Raw genomic sequence first — 16029 nt, forward strand, 5'->3', positions numbered from 1 at the left:
TGTACTAACTCCAAGGCTAATCATTGGTTCTGAATCTATCTTTATTCCAAGAAACATGTGATGTTGCAATGCTTTGGGAATTCTGAGAATTGCAGCTTTGATTGATTTTTCTCCATTTTAAAGTGGAATTTTGGATTTACTGTTTCAAGATGAGTAGCATATACAACACAAGAATGACAGAAAGCACGGGTTCGGAATTGCAATTATGAAAGAGGCTTATTATATTAGATCACAGTTGTTTGAGATGCCATGCAATTTTTTTTTTCAAGAATGAGATGCCATGTAATTTTCAGATCTCAACCATTGAAATTTCTGTCCTTGAGGAACACTAATATCGTAGTTGCAAATGTTGTAATTTGCCTTTCGACAGGGTGACCTCATTAGGACAAATGCTAGGTCGTGGGTAATTTGGTGTGTGTTATCTAAATCCATGCTTCAATATTATTTTGATTCATGTGAAAGTAGGAAACTAGCATGGAGATTAAAGGTCCCCATGATCTTTAACAATCACATATATAGTATGAAGATGGTGGTAGGGGAGGGAGGCAATTACTCGGGACATAAAATCTCTGAGGCCACCAAGCTTACAAAGAGTGGAATTTCTTTTTTGAAATCTACAAAAGCTAGACATTTGTTGGGATAGGATGTCAAATCTCAAGATAGATTGGAGGAGGTGTACCATCTAGTTTATTGAACATGGACACGAGATGGCTCTTTCATACCTGTGGAATCCACTTTTTTGAAGACCATCTTTAAAGCATTAGCCCATTCATGCAATTAGCCTTGTAATCATTAGAATGGACATGTTTAAGGGGACAAGTTTTTGAGGATCACCACGACTCCCTGAACACTAAGTGGCTCCGAACCTTCATGTCCCACAATGGGTACTGGGTCTCCTCGAGCTTGCCTGCCTCACTACAATTTGCGATTTGGTATCTGTTGGCCATGATAATGAATGAAATACGACAAAAAGGGTTTAAGAGTGTTGCACACTTGTTTGAACTTGAGCCTCCCACCTGGGGACAATCCTTAGGTGCCTGCCTGAACCGAGCCTCGCTCTTGGGTACAATCCTTTAGACACCGAAGCTAATGTCTCTGAGCAATGAATCAAGGTTGTCCATCAGAAAGGGCCTTGCCTTCAAGCTCCACTTCTGAGAATTTCCGTCAGAGATCTGATACCATTTTAGAAAATGAAATCCCACCAGAGGGTATCCTGCAGCGGAAGACTGAAAGATTAGCCCAAGAATTACACGTGGAAGTGTTTCGCTAAGGAATCAAGCTTCATCAAGTGTGTATACTTCACAACCATTCATGTGTGCAGACTAGCAAATAGACTGTGCTCAAAGACAATATAGAAGCAACTCTTATATGTTTTCGTCCGTCCACAAACTGGACAAGATACATCACCAAAAGATTCTCCTACTGTATGCCTGGCACCTATAGATCTCTGAGCCCACGTGCTCCAGTGAGCGTATGTAGATTCTTTGTCCAAAGGATCCCTTCGAGCTTGCTGTCTAGAAACTCAGCTCCTTGAGCTAAGTCTACATCCCTCTGCAGGTCACCTTCACCTCTGGTGTATAGGCCCAAGGATGGCCCTCTTGCTGCTCCTCCTTACTCTTGGATTGCTGTTCCAAGTGATGTGGCCTCCTTTATAGGGCTCAAGGCCCAGCCAACTTGACATACCCATGAGCCTCTTCCTAGCCAACTCAGCCTGCCCCTACCAGCCGACTGGCTTGGGGAGGCTATAAATAGCCCCTAGGGCTTAGTTCCTTGTTTTGATTGGCCTTGCTTGGCCACATGGCTTCCAGCCATTGGCCAAGGCAGTTCTACCCTTTAAGCTTTGCCCCAAACCTGCCCATAGGGTTCCTAGTGCATTTCTGTCCTCTCCATGTGTGGACAGCATCTGGATCTAGATCTGCCCTCCATGGTGGATCTCCTTTGCCAGGTACTTCCATATTCTCTTTGCTGCCCACATGACAGCTCACGTGCTGCCCATATGGGCCTATGCCTATTACTACTATTCTATGGTCCACCCCCCCGATGCACTCCTCATATGGGGGCTCACAAGTGGGGAGGTGACTAGTCCGATTTCAACATGATGCCCATTGCTATGAAGTAAAGTCTAAAAATCAAAGAATCTCAATCGCATTTATCAAGCACTATCCCAAGATTGAAACTGCACACTGTGTTGTATTTTTAGAGGATGAGCTTGGGCATGTTCCTGGATTCATCTAGATATGTGCTTCCGCTGTATTAGCGGATATGCAAATTTCACCTTGTGAAGTTTTCGTCCATGTTGCGGCCTATTGATATTGCGATAAATTCTTTCTATTTGAATGGTGCATTGCCCTATCAGATGGTCTAAGCATTTTTTTGCTTGGATGCTAAAATCATGTAGTCTTCACAAGCAGTTGTAGCTTGAATGAAGAGAATGTGGAATTTTTTTGATTAGCCTTCTCCTTTAGTGCTAGCCTTTGTCACAGCTGAGTCTGCCCTTCACCTCTGGAGTGTTGACAGAAACTCAGTACGAAGACCTTTGTATAAATGGATGCTCTAGTATGTGTGGGTGTGTGGATTTGTATGTGTGAGAGCATATGTTTATACTATAGTCTACACCCACTGCTGGGCTGATGACGTCAGTGGGGGATGTCATAGTAGCTAGTCCCTGCTATGTGTGATGGAGTTTATGGTTTTCAGTCTTATGATTGACTTTTGTGAGATTGAAACTGCTATGTGTTGTATTTTTAGAGAATGAGTTTGGGCATGTTCCTAGATCCATCTAGATATATATTTATTAAGCAAAATTTTCAATTAAGGCTAAAACAATATGCTTGGAAATCACAGTAAATATGCAAAAGCTGAAAAACAAAAATTGTGAAAATCTTAGAAATTATGTATCTATCGTGCATGAGCGGCATAAAATTTTATTCTTAAACAAGGCTTGCATATTTTACTGTATGATGCCTTTGATAAGAACATGCTCTAGTCAGGTGCATAGGAAGTTAAAGCCTAGACTGCTTAGATTCACTTTTATTGTAATTCTTTCTACAAATCTTAATGCACATGGATTTAAAATGAAAAAGACATTAAATATAAACCACTTGCTTACTTTTTTCTAAAATTTCAAATTGTTTTATGTCCTCCCCCCCCCCCCCCCCCCCCCTTTTGCCTCCCTCCAAACACTCTCTCTCTCTTCCTCCCTTGCCTCTCCATTAAGGTTATACTTGAAGTCGAGGGCATAGGTTCAAGCGCTTCTTAGCTGCAGCCTTGCTGTGAGCACAACACCATATGATCAGAGTCAAGCTTGATATATGCTTGCTTTGCAGCCGCTTTCTCTCTACAAATTTTTTGATCAACCAGTAAAGCTATTGGTAGCTATTTGAAAGCTAATATTGAGGCATAAGAAGCACTCAGCAGACATGGAACTAGAGAAAACTAGTTTAGTATGGTATGTTTTTTCTTTTGGCAATGTTGTTATTGACTATTATGCATATGGCTTGTATTGGATTAGTAAAATGGATGGTTTTTAAAGCTTCCTTAACTAGGATATGTTTTTATCACTGTGTATCATGCTGGTTCTTTTGAGGACATTCTTGATCTGATCATTTATCCTCCCCTCCCCTTGCCTGCTCACCCCTTCCTGCATTCTCTGTCTGATCTTTTGCTTCATACCTCAGTTTTGGCAATTTGTAGTGTAAACGTGTGTTATTTTTCTGAAGTTATGAAGGTTTAATGCATGTAAGTAAATTGATAGCTCAGTATTATCAATGCTTGAACAAACTTTAATGTTTCAAACCGTTGACTTTTTTACAGGTGTTGGATTTTGACTTTGAGAAATTTTGTTCTGTGTCCCTATCAAACTTGAATGTCTATGCATGCTTGGTCTGCGGAAAGTACTTTCAAGGGAGGGGTCGCAGTTCTCATGCCTACACTCATAGCCTTGAGGCAGGCCATCACGTCTTCATTAATCTACTTGCAGAGAAAGTCTATTGCTTGCCAGACGGATATGAAGTAAATGATCCATCTTTGGATGACATTCGCCATGTGCTGAATCCAAGGTATGCTCCTCAAACATGTCATCAACGTTATTTTGGTGTCTCTACTATCAAATGTAAGGTCTACTTTTTATACTTTTAGAATATTGCTTCACTGAGAATAGCACACACTAGCAAAATATAATTATCCTCTAGTCTTAACCAAAGGTTTGGTTGGTTGCTTGGACAATAGCACTATGTACCAATACTGACTCAAGTTTGTACTTTTTGAAGCATGCGAGGTTGGACTCTTTGCATGGGTTGTACTTGCAGCATTGCAACATTTAGTATCACTTTGGATTGCCGAATTTGGTAGCGCTAACTCTTATGACTAATTAGGTTGATTGCAACCAACTTATGCTCTGAAGAATTTCTCATTATCAAACATAGATGCCGCTTGAAGACAGAGATGTCCTCTTTGAGGTAGTCTTGTCTCTCATGGTTCAGCATGTGGTTGATCTCATATGTTTGCTTGGCTCATGCCATATCAATGTCCACTGCCTAGGGCTAGGAGTCATGAAAGGCAATACTAGACTACCATGAGCCATGCATGACAACTTAAGTGAGGCTCTATGAGCCTTTGAAGAACTTCTCAAGAGTTGCAAGAAGTGATCATCATTGGATGCTTAAAGAGTATTCATGACCTAACAACATTTTTTGCATTACCAACTCTCCAATGGCTACCTCCTTGTCATGGAGATCTGATGCATCATTGACTCCTACGTTGTAGCATCATTTGCCCTTGTTGCTTCCCTTGTTGTATGAGGGAGTTTATTTTGTATTTATTTTTAGGAGCCATGATAACAAGTACATTGGCATGGCGCTTCCCCTTCTAAAGGTTAGATCATAGATGGTAGGATGGAGTAAGTTGTTTGTACTTTGACCCCCAAACCCTCTATAATGAATCGCTACTTCTCTCTTCTCAAGTTATTTTGCGAGTCCTAGTGCATATAGAATTATGGCTTGGATCAATGTGGTGGTGTAGAACCTTTCCACCTCACAAATTCATAGTTGTGAGTTGCTACATTTTTTCTACCAAAGCCCAAGTACATGTTGCAATGAAAGAGGCTTGGGCTGGATTGGTGAAGCGCCAGAGATGGCAGGAAAGGGGGGAAGAGGAGAGGGGAGAGGAAAGAGGAGAGAGAGAGATATGAGGGAAAGGGATAGAGGGAGAGGAAGAGAGAGAGAAGAGTGAGGGGAAGAGAGATGGAGAGAGAGTGTAGGCAGCACGTATGAGGAAGGATGTGGGAGTAGATAGGATTAGATGTCACATCAAAAGGTACCCAAATAGGGGTGGATGGGGACTTAACCTAAGAGGCCTCTAAAGGTCCTCTAAATTGCCCCTTTTTCCCCTTCTTTACAGCCATCCCTTCCCATAGAATTTTGCCCTCAAAATTTTATAGCATGGCTGTCCAAAAAGAGTGTAACAAACAGCAACTACTAATCAGCCCGGTAGGAGATAGGGGTGGTCCTGGAAATGCTTTCTGCCTGCCATGAATTTCCATCCTCAGGGAGTCCCCGCCACTTGATAAGATACTTCATGTAGACCTTGTTGCGGAGCACATGGTCTCTGAAACCCACGATGTGCTCTGGAACATAGAGGATGTGGTTGTCCTCATCCATAGGTGGCAACTCGGGAAGAACATGGACACGCTGTCCCACATGTGGTTTCAGCAAAGTCACATGGAAAACATCATGGATCTTGGAGGTACTGGGTAGCTCCATGTGATGTGCTACCTCTCCAAACTTGCGGATGACGCAAATGCACATAATCTCCCTATTTGAAAGACAAATATCTCCTGTGTTCATCTGCATATTTCTTCTGCTTGGCTTGGGCATCTTGCATATTCTTTTTTGCCAACTGCAGAAGGGCATCCATCCTCTCCGAGTCATTCCGTGCTTGCTGATTTTTCACAGCCATGTTAGCAATTGAAGAAGGCATCTTCACCTTGCATCCGTACATTGCCTCAAACGGGCTCATGCCAATGGAGAGATGCTTGGTACTAATGTAGCAAAATTCAGCAACTGCTGCCAACCATTTATCCCAAGCCTTCTGAGTATCATGACAAAAGTGCCTCAAATATTCCTCCACCCATTTGTTCACCCTTTCCGACTGTCCATCATTCTCAGGATGGTAAGCAATGCCCACTGCTGTAAATTACTCCTGCCAAAAGTGACCCATAAATTTTGCATCTCTGTCACTAACAATTCCCTGAGGGAAGCCATGATGCTTAAAGACATGCTCAATGAATTGCCAAGCAACCCGTGATGCTGAATACCGGGTGTTAGTGGGTATGAAATGGGCTTGTTTTGTCATCCTATCCACCAACAATAGAGACGCTGTTTCATCCCCTCTCTGTAGAAGGCAATCCTGTGATGAAATCTATTGCTATGTGCATCCATTTGTCCTCTAGAATGGGTAATGGCTGCAAAAGACCTGCGGGTAACTTGCTGTCCAATTTATTATGTTGGCAAGGCAAGCATTCAGCTACGTATTTAACCACATCCCTCCACATGCCTTCCCAAAAGCTCTTGTATGTTTTAGTGACACTCATATGTCCAGCCATGGGAGAGGAGTGCATTTCTTGCAAAACCAGCTGTCTATTTTTTGAGTCTGGCACTAAATAAATTCTGTCTTGGCACCACAACAGTCCATTATGCAATTTGCATTCTGGATAACCCTGGCTAGAAGGCTTCTGCAAATCTGAAAATATGGGAGCTGCCTTAGAATTCTGCATATACTCTTCTTGAATGCCATGAATCCACTCCTGATATATGGTAGAGATAGCAGACAAATTGCAAGCCCACATCCTGGACAAGGCATTTGCAAATTTTCCTTCCCTTTTCTGTACTCAATGTCAAAATCATCGGATTGGACTGCAGCCAACCACCTCTTCTACTTATAGGACAAATTTGGCTGGGTGAGGAAGAATCTGAGTGTCCTATGATCTGTTTTCACCTTAATTTTACTCCCATACAGATAGTGGTGCCATTTCTTGAATGCATGCAAGATAGCCAATATCTCCTGATCATAAACATGGTAATTGAGTTCTTTGGCATCAAACTTCGTGCTTTCAAAGGCTATTACCCCGTGCTCCTGCCTCAGAACAGCCCCCAATCCTTTGCCACTGGCATTTGCCTCCACAATGAAAGGATACGAAAAATCAGGGCATACCAAGACAGGTGCATGAGTGAGAGCAAATTTCAGGTCTTCAAAGCTACGTTGTGCTTCCTTTGACCACCGAAAAGCATCCTTCTTCAAGAGGTCAATAAGAGGAGCTTCCCTCTTGGCAAATTTGCGAATAAAGCACCTATAGAAGGAAGCAAGATCTAAAAATCCTCTCAATTGGGTGGGATTTTGTGGCTGTGGCCAATCTTTGATGCATTTCACCTTTGTAGGATCCATCCGAATGCCCATGCCCTAGGTACTCAACCTCCTTTGCCATAAAAGTGCATTTGCTGGCTTTTGTATAAAGCTGATGCATCCTCAAAATTTCCAGCACCTACTTCACATGCTCAATGTGCTCTTGTCTATCCTTGCTGTAAATGAGGATATCATCAATGAAAACCAGCACGCATTTGAAAAGAAGTGGCTGCAATATCTTGTTCATCAATGCCTTGAAGGTGACTGGTGCATTAGTCAATCCAAAAAGCATCACCTTGAATTCATACAAGCCCCGTTTTGTGCGGAAAGCCATCTTGTGCTCATCTCCTTCTTTCACCCTGATTTGATGGTCACCAGACCTCAAATCTATCTATGTGAAAAACTGAGCACCCTTGAGTTCAAACAATAGATCATCTATCATGGGGATTAGAAACTTGTTCTTGATAGTGGCCTTATTTAGATCCCTGTAATCAATGCACATGCGGTACGATCCATCTTTCTTCTTCACCAGAAGCACCGGGGAGGCAAAAGGAGAAGTGCTATGAGAGATGATGTTCTTCTCAAGCAATTCCCGCACTTGTATTACTCCCGCTCAACCTTAGAGAGACGGTATGGGGCTTTGTTTATGGGCTTACTGCCAGGCTCTAGGACAATGGCATGATCCACATCCCTCTTGGGAGGCAATTGGGATGGCATATCAGCAAATACATCAGGAAACTCCGAGAGCAACTACTGCATATCACGATTCTCAACACGGGGAATGCTACCCCTTGAGATATTGACACATTCAATGCATAGAGGGCATGGTCCTTTCTGAGATCTCTGGCTAGTTGCCTTGCTGAAATGACCTGCAATTTAGGAGTGGCAATGCCATGCAATGCTACAGTTCTACCCTTGTGGACAAAGCTGAGTGATAAGGCATTTAAATCCATGCTGATTTTACCCAAAGTTTTGAACCAATTGCAGCTCAAGACAGCATATATTGGGCCCATATCCAATGCCAAGAGATCCCCAACAAAATCATAATCCTCAGAGACCTTGATCCTTGCATCTTGGCAACCAAAAGCTGTCCATTTGCCACCTCTATTCTCAGGCCATGATCAATCTGGGTAGCAATCAGTCCCAACTTTTGGTCTTCGAGTTGATGAAACTATGAGTGCTACCGCTGTCCACAAGCATGTGAACAGTGCTGCCATTAAATTGCCCTTTGAATATGATAGTTTCAGCACTTCTAGCACCCATCAAGGCAAGAAAAGAGATGGCATAAATTGTTTGCTGCGCATCCCGATAGATCTCGTCCTCGTCTACAGGAGCATTTCCACTTGCATCCTCTCATGCATGAAAAGGCATAGCAACTTGATGCTCCACATGAAAGGCTGTAGGCCAATGGCCTCGCATGCCACAGGTGGGTTGAGGTCATTGGATTGTATACCATGCATATTATGTTCAATAGCACGACCGGGATCAAAGGGAAATTAGCCCCCTTCCATACTAGAGCTTCTTCCATGTTCTGTGCACCCTCTGAATCATCATGAGTGGCATCCAAAGTCTCAGAAGCATCCATTAAATCCTCATCATCCGATATCTCAATAATCATGCTGAGTTTTGCAGTACCACTTTTACGCATTAGTAAACTTCCCGATGCTCAGGAGTCCACTTCTCACCACACTTAAAGCATGAGTTTGCCCGCTTTCGGCTGTCCATAATAGCCATCATGTGTTGTTTAAATTCTGTTTTTTCATTTCCAACTCTTGGCTTAGCTCCTGGCTTAGCATATGGCATCTTGCTGCCTGTGACAGTGGGAAACCTTGGAAATGGTGGTGCTGCTAATTTCCTATTATGCCAATCAGTCACCTTAGGCTTCTTCTCAGCCTCATTTGCATTCCCATATGCGCTGCCCGTTGTCGACAATCTTATACTTGCTAGCATATTTGGTCTCAAACACCTCTGCCAATTGGGCTGCTTGCTCAATTGTTTGAGGGTTATGTGCCTTGACATTTGCAGCGAGAGGACTCAATCCCTGGATGAAACGCAGCAACTTCCCTCTCTCAGATACGTCCTGTACAAACAAGGAAAGTCTCCAAAAGCGTTGCAAGTACCCTTGGACGGTACCAGTCTGCGACAATGCATAGAATTCAGCCAGATATTGCTCCAGTATGAGCGGGGATACAACTGTGGTGATCATCAATTCCTTGAACTCCTTCCATGTGGCTGGCTTCTGAGGCGAGTCCCTCATATAATGCCACCAAGTATGTGCATAGTCTTGCATGTGCATACCTGCAAAGATAATGTGGTCCTCATCTTGCTTTGGGTAGAAGCGGAAATAATCTTCTAGCTTTGTAAGCCACTCCTCCAGCTCATTAGGTGTGCGAGTGTCCCCTTTGAACTTATGAACTGTGAGTTTGTCCTTGATATCCTTGGCTGCATAATTCCTGTGTGTGTAACCTTCGGAAGTGCGGGCATCATCACGCTTGAGGTTCACATAATCGGAAAAGGACATCTCAAGTTTGATGGCCTCAGGTAGGGCCTTATATGAACGCAGGAATCTACCAGCATCTCATCAAAAGTGGCATGCTTCCCACCACTAACACCCTGCTGTGTAGTAGCTGCTGCCATTTGATGCACTGGATGCGTTTGGCCGTAGGTGCTTACTGGAGGAGCGATAAGTGCATGAACCCTGGCTGGGCCTCTCTACCAAATGCATCTCTCCGGAATGATGGCATGATAAAGGGCTGAGAAGAGGACTGACCTCTCTCCTACAAGTGTGGCTGGCCATATAAACCAAAACCAGCTCCAAGCATACTCGCTGCTGCGGTGAAAGGACTGGATGCATACCATTGGGTCGACCCAAAAGAGATGGCTTAGCTTGCATGGATGCAGAAAACTGTGAGCCAAAAGATGGCCTGATATCTTGCAAGAAGGTGCTCTGCGGCATAGAAAATGCATCATCTAAGTCCAGATAATCCCCATGCTGGGGTACATGCAACGGTGTAGAAGACTGATGCTCATAGGCATGGCGGGCATCTGGCATAAAACCCCTGCGTGGAGCAGACAAAACTTTCTGACTGTCTGAGTGGTTCCCTGCTGGGGTGCGGGCTGCTTACCTTTGTCTTGCATGGCCTGGCCAATCTGCTGCTTGAGCTGCTGTCCCATTTGGGCAAGAGCCATATCCTGCATAGCCATGGCCGTGGTAAGTTGCTGGCTGGACTCTTGTCCCATCTGGCGGAAAGCACCCTGGAGCATAGAAGCAAAGGTGTCCAAAAACTGTCTGCGCTGCTTGCACTTCTCAAGATGCAGGAGAGAGAGGCTGAGTTGTAGGGATCTCTGTACCACCAGTGGATGCACCCATTATGGGAAGCAATTGCTCATGCTGAGCAGCCTCATCACTATCATGCAATGTATCCCGACGGCACGCTTGAGTGGCATGGTGGCTGTTCGGAACTCTGATGTAATGAGCCTGATAGAGTGTGTAGAACCACAAAAAAAAGTTGATGGCGAAGCTTGGGAAGAAAATCAATGAAGAGGCTTTAAAATGGAGTCGAAATGGTTCCAAACTGGGCTGTGAAAGGCCCCAAAAAAGAGGCTGAAATTTTGACTTTTTATCCTTTTTTTTTTGGAGGGTTCCTAAATCACCTAAGACACTTGGGACTCCTAGCCTAAAGACTGCTAAGACAGTTAGGAACACTAAGGACCCCTTAGTTAGCATAACTTAACCCCAATGAAGATTTAACTCAACCCTGGTTACCTTAACCACTAACCTAACCCTCTAACTAGACCCCAGTTACCTAATCGACCCAACTAACTAAATGAAACTGGCCTCTAATAACTCAGAGGGCAGTGGAACTAAACATTTAATCACTTTAGCACTTATTTACAGCTCACAAAGCATATATCACATCCATTAACCATTGCATGATCACCATTTGGCATTTACCCATTTGTTCACAAACAGAACCACTGAAAAAGGAATGGAGGCTAGAATGCCCCTGCTCAACAAACATAGAAAAGTGCACCCGATTGGCCTCAAACACCGTGGCGCCCCTTTCGGTATTTCTTTATATTTGATAGTGAAATGATTACAAGTTGCATCTGGGAGACCTTCTTTGCACAATTGAGCACACAGCCCCAATTCACTGAGCCTTCGCAAGGCTTTCAAGCATAGAACACCATCACATAAGTGCACTTAACCCATAGGCTCAATCCAAAGGCATTCTCTTTTCCGAGTGCAATTCCATTGGTTGTCCAGATGCAATCACACTGCACCCCAGCTGCACTCTCTTTGAGTGGTTTCTAGATGGCATTCACAAAGCTTTTCAAAGCTCCAAAATAAAATCAGCAAAGTACCCAACCAAAGAATGACTCATGTAGCACTGCTTGGGCACCCGTGAACCAAGAAAGAGGCGGCACACGAGGCCAACCAATAGCTTATGGCAAAAAGAAATTGCAGCAGCAAAATCACAACTCACCAAGCCCTGAAAACTCGAACCAAGTGCTCAATTGCCAAGAGGACATAGTAGCCAATGCCCAATTGCATTCTCAGCCAAAGAGGAGTGCAACGGCATGAAGAAAGAGCATTTGCAAGAGCCGACCAGCAAGAATTCCACTGAAAAATGCGAAAAGAAGCACTTCTGTCGCGAAGAAGTGGGAGTTCTTGGGCTCAAAAGAAGCGTGCTTCAGAGAGGAATGCATTGAGAAGGTTTTTGAGAAGTTTCATCACCGGAAAGTCCTCCAAAACTGAGAAAAACTAGTCAACCAGCGTGTGGGACCACTCGAAATTAAATAGAAAGCTGTAGCTTTGCAAGAGGAGAGGCCCAGGAGGCTGTAGAAGCAAAAAAGCCACTTTTGCAAATTTGACCAGCAAAAGAAGTGCTCAGCTCTGCCTGTTCTAACAAACGCACGGAGGGAAAAGCATATCACTGCGAAGGGGAGGCAGATGGGATGCCATCGGGCCAAACGGGAGTCGAGGAATCCAAACGGGTGAGGAAAAACGGAATTTGTTGAAGGAGGCTGAAAAACCAGTCCAAAATCTCAACAAAGGGAGAAGATGAGAGAGAAAATGACACATGTGAAGTTTAGAAGGTCCAGGAATGGCAAAGGAGTATGTAGAAGGCACTAGAGCCACCTGAACTTTAGGGGGGCCATTGAAGGTACATGGCCCTCTAGGGGGCCTGTTAAAAATGCCACATCATCATTTTCCAACAACCACTCTTTTAATTCCTTGGAATGCCTTTGGGCCTAGGGATTAATTATGCTTATGTGCTAGGTATCATGCCGCGTTTAATTACACATTATGAAGCCAACGCTTGGAATTTTAAAACTAAAGTTGTCACGGTCTTGTAGTACATTAAAGTACTTAGAATTTCATGTCCCCGTGACACACCCCTCTCTTGAAACAGCAAACCACAGTTTGTTGCCCCAAAACACAGGAGCGAGCATGAAATATAGAATGAAAGAGTATACAAGAAAGCCGCAGCTATAGTATACAGAGACAGTGAAAATATGGCTAGGAGAGGCATGCATCCATCCATATACATTGCTCAAAATCTATGTGATTCTCGGCGATCAATAGTCAAGATGCATCAATATCATGAAGTCTCATAGCAGAAATATTGTCAGCTCAGTATCTCGGATGAAACATATAGTGTCATCAAGCGACCTCATGAAATCACGTGAGCCCGTCTGTACTGAGGGAGTGGAGGTGCTACGTCCCTCTCGAATACCAGGTAATGCTTCAGACGCTTGCTCTGCTGAACTACCTGTAGGAGCCTGGACCACAGTCAGCTCTAATTAGAAAGCATCAAGGTAAAGCTGTAATATCCCAGGTGAATCTGCCAGTTCACCTTCCTCCATCCATTTCGCATCAAGTGATGGGTAATTTTGAAAATTTACCAAGGAGCGACGAATAACTTTACCCTTGAGCTTTCTATCTCTGTGTGCCAGAATTTGCTCTGGGACTAAAAGTTCATCTTGTTCTTTCACTTCAGGCTGTACCTCATCAGGTAAATCCTCGGGAACATCTCCATAATATTACTTCAACAAGCTCACATGAAAGGCATTATGTATCTTCCAATGCGGAGGCAACTTCAGCCTGTAAGCTACCTCGTTTATCTCTTCAGAAACCTTAAAAGGACCATAGTAACGCATGTTCAGCTTTGTGTACAACCTTTCCTTGTCTTTCTTATTTTTCAGCCTTGCCTTCTGAAAATGCAGCAAAACCCAATCACCTTCTTTGAATACCAATTCCTTGTGGTGCTTATCTGCTGCTCTTTTCTGCTTGTCTTGACTTCTTTGCAAGGCATATTTGATCTTCTTGTAAGCCTCTTCAAGGCTGTCCACAAAACGATCAGCTTCGAAGATTTTCTCTTTTGTATGCAAAATGGGAGGTATCTTCCTGGCACCTTCCACTATTTCAAAAGGTGCTTTACCTATGGATGTGTGCACCGTATTATCGTAAGCATATTCCAGCAAAGGAAAATAAGGCTCCCATTTGCTTTTTTGGTATGAGACATAGCATTTAAACATATCCAAGATGGTAGAGTTTTCCTGCTCCGATTGTCCATCAGATTGAGGGTGAAAAGATGACGAAAAATTCAGCGTAGTGCCCATATTTTCAAACAGCCCTCTCCAAAAGAGGCTGGTCATCCTCGGATCTCTATCACTGATTATGGATTCAGGCATCCCATGATACTTGAAGACATGCTGCAGAAACAATTTGGCCATTTGATCTAGTGTAATTTTCTTTCTTATTGGCACAAAGTGGGCTTGTTTGCTAAACCTGCAAATTATTGTCCACAATCCATCATGTCCAGTAGGAGTACGTGGAAGATCAAACACAAAATCCATACCTATGCTTTGCCATGGTCTATCCGGAATTGGCAAAGGGTGTAACAACCTAGGTGCCTTCTACCTGTCAAACTTTACTTTTTGACAAACCATGCATGTTCTCACATATTCTTCCACATCTTTCCTCAAAGATGCTCAAAGATGGCCAATAAAAGTATTGCTCCACTGCTGTAATTGTTGCTGTAATTCCCCTATGTCCTGCATATGGAGGAGCATGACTTTCCATTATGACTTTCTGTCACATTTGATTAGTGACACAGAGTCGTCCATGCATCAAAATGAAACCCTCTTTCAACATATAGTGTTCATGCCTTTGACCATCAGAAAGCTGATCATAAATAGTTGAAAAATCAGCATCATTAACATACTGATCTTTCATCACATCTAACACATTGTTGTAAGCAATGCTCACTGCTGAAACACTGGGTTTCTTAGAGATTGCTTTAGGTTGTGGTTTCCTAGAAAGTGCATCAGCCACGACATTTTTATTACCCGGCACATGTACAATTTGAAAATGAAACATTGAGAGGAAGTTAGCCCATCTCATGTGCTTTTCAGATAATTTTCTCTGCATGAGAAAATATCTAAGTGACTGATGATTTGTCTGCACATAGAAATCAGCTCCAAGAAGGTAATGTTTCCATGTGGTCAAAGCATGTACCACTGCTAACATTTCCTTCTCGTATGTCTGCAAGTATAATTCAGCATCTTTGAGAACTCTACTCTCATATGCAACCACTCTACCATCCTGCATCAAAGTGCCTCCTATGCCGTTCCCACATGCATCACAAGTTACAGCAAAGGGTTTTGCAAGATCTGGGAAGATAATAATAGGTTCAGAACACAACTTTTGCTTCAGCTCTTCAAAAGTTGCATTTTCCTTTGGTCCCCGCCAAAACAGTACAGATTTCTTTTGTAAAGCATGCAAGGGAGAAGCAATTTCTGCAAAGTACTTTATAAACCTCCGATAGTATGAACACAATCCAAGGAAGCTTTTGACTTCATGCAGATTTTTTAGAATTGGCCAATTCCTTATGGCCTCAACTTTTGCAGGATCCATCTTGACTCCATCCTTTGACACTATATGACGGAGAAAATGAATCTCATGCATAAAGAACTCACTTTTCTTTGTGTTTATCAACAGCTTGTGTCTTTTCAACTCTTGAAACACAATAGTGAGGTATTTCCTGTGCTCCCTCTCATTTTTAGAGAACACAATGATGTCATCGAAGAAAGTGCCCACAAACTTTCTGTGTGCTGTAAAAATTCTATCCATCATTCTATTGAAAGTGGCAGGTGCATTAGTCAAACCAAAAGGCATCACAAGGAACTCATATAAGCCAAATGAAGTGCGGAAGGCAGTCTTGTAGACATCTTCAGGCCGTAATGGTATCCACTTTTAAGGTCAATACGATTGAACATCGAGGAACCTTCCAACCGATCCAATACATCATCAATGCGTGGAATTGGAAAATGGTTCTTAATTGTGACTTTATTCAAAGCCCTATAATCAATACACATTCTCCAATTGCCATCCTTCTTTTGCACAAGCAACACAAGGGAACAGTAAGGAGAATTACTTGGCTGTATTAATTCCTTTTCCAAGAGTTCCTTCACTTGTGACATTATCTCTTCCTGTTGTGCCTTATTGACACGATAGGGAGGTATATTAGGCGGTGAGCTTCCTGGAATTATATCAATTCGATGATCCTCGGGCCTCTTGGGAGGTAATTCTTGAGGAAGTGCATCTGAGAAACAATCCTGAAA

At 43.1% G+C, this 16029-nt stretch overlaps 1 protein-coding gene across 1 annotated transcript in view; it reads left to right on the forward strand.

Annotated features, from left to right (window-relative positions):
• The window catches only part of LOC147905754 (uncharacterized), a 57669-nt gene that overhangs the window by 12563 nt on the left and 29077 nt on the right, over positions 1 to 16029 (forward strand). The window contains exon 2 of the mRNA XM_087374424.1: positions 3814 to 4058. Coding sequence (XP_087230550.1) covers positions 3814 to 4058 — 245 coding nt within the window. The remainder of the gene's footprint in view (positions 1 to 3813; positions 4059 to 16029) is intronic.

The sequence above is a fragment of the Dipteris shenzhenensis genome, chromosome 1 (genome assembly GCF_047967505.1).
Source record: "Dipteris shenzhenensis isolate YYH24624 ecotype China chromosome 1, Dip_SZ_1.0, whole genome shotgun sequence".
Taxonomy (NCBI): Eukaryota; Viridiplantae; Streptophyta; class Polypodiopsida; order Gleicheniales; family Dipteridaceae; genus Dipteris; species Dipteris shenzhenensis.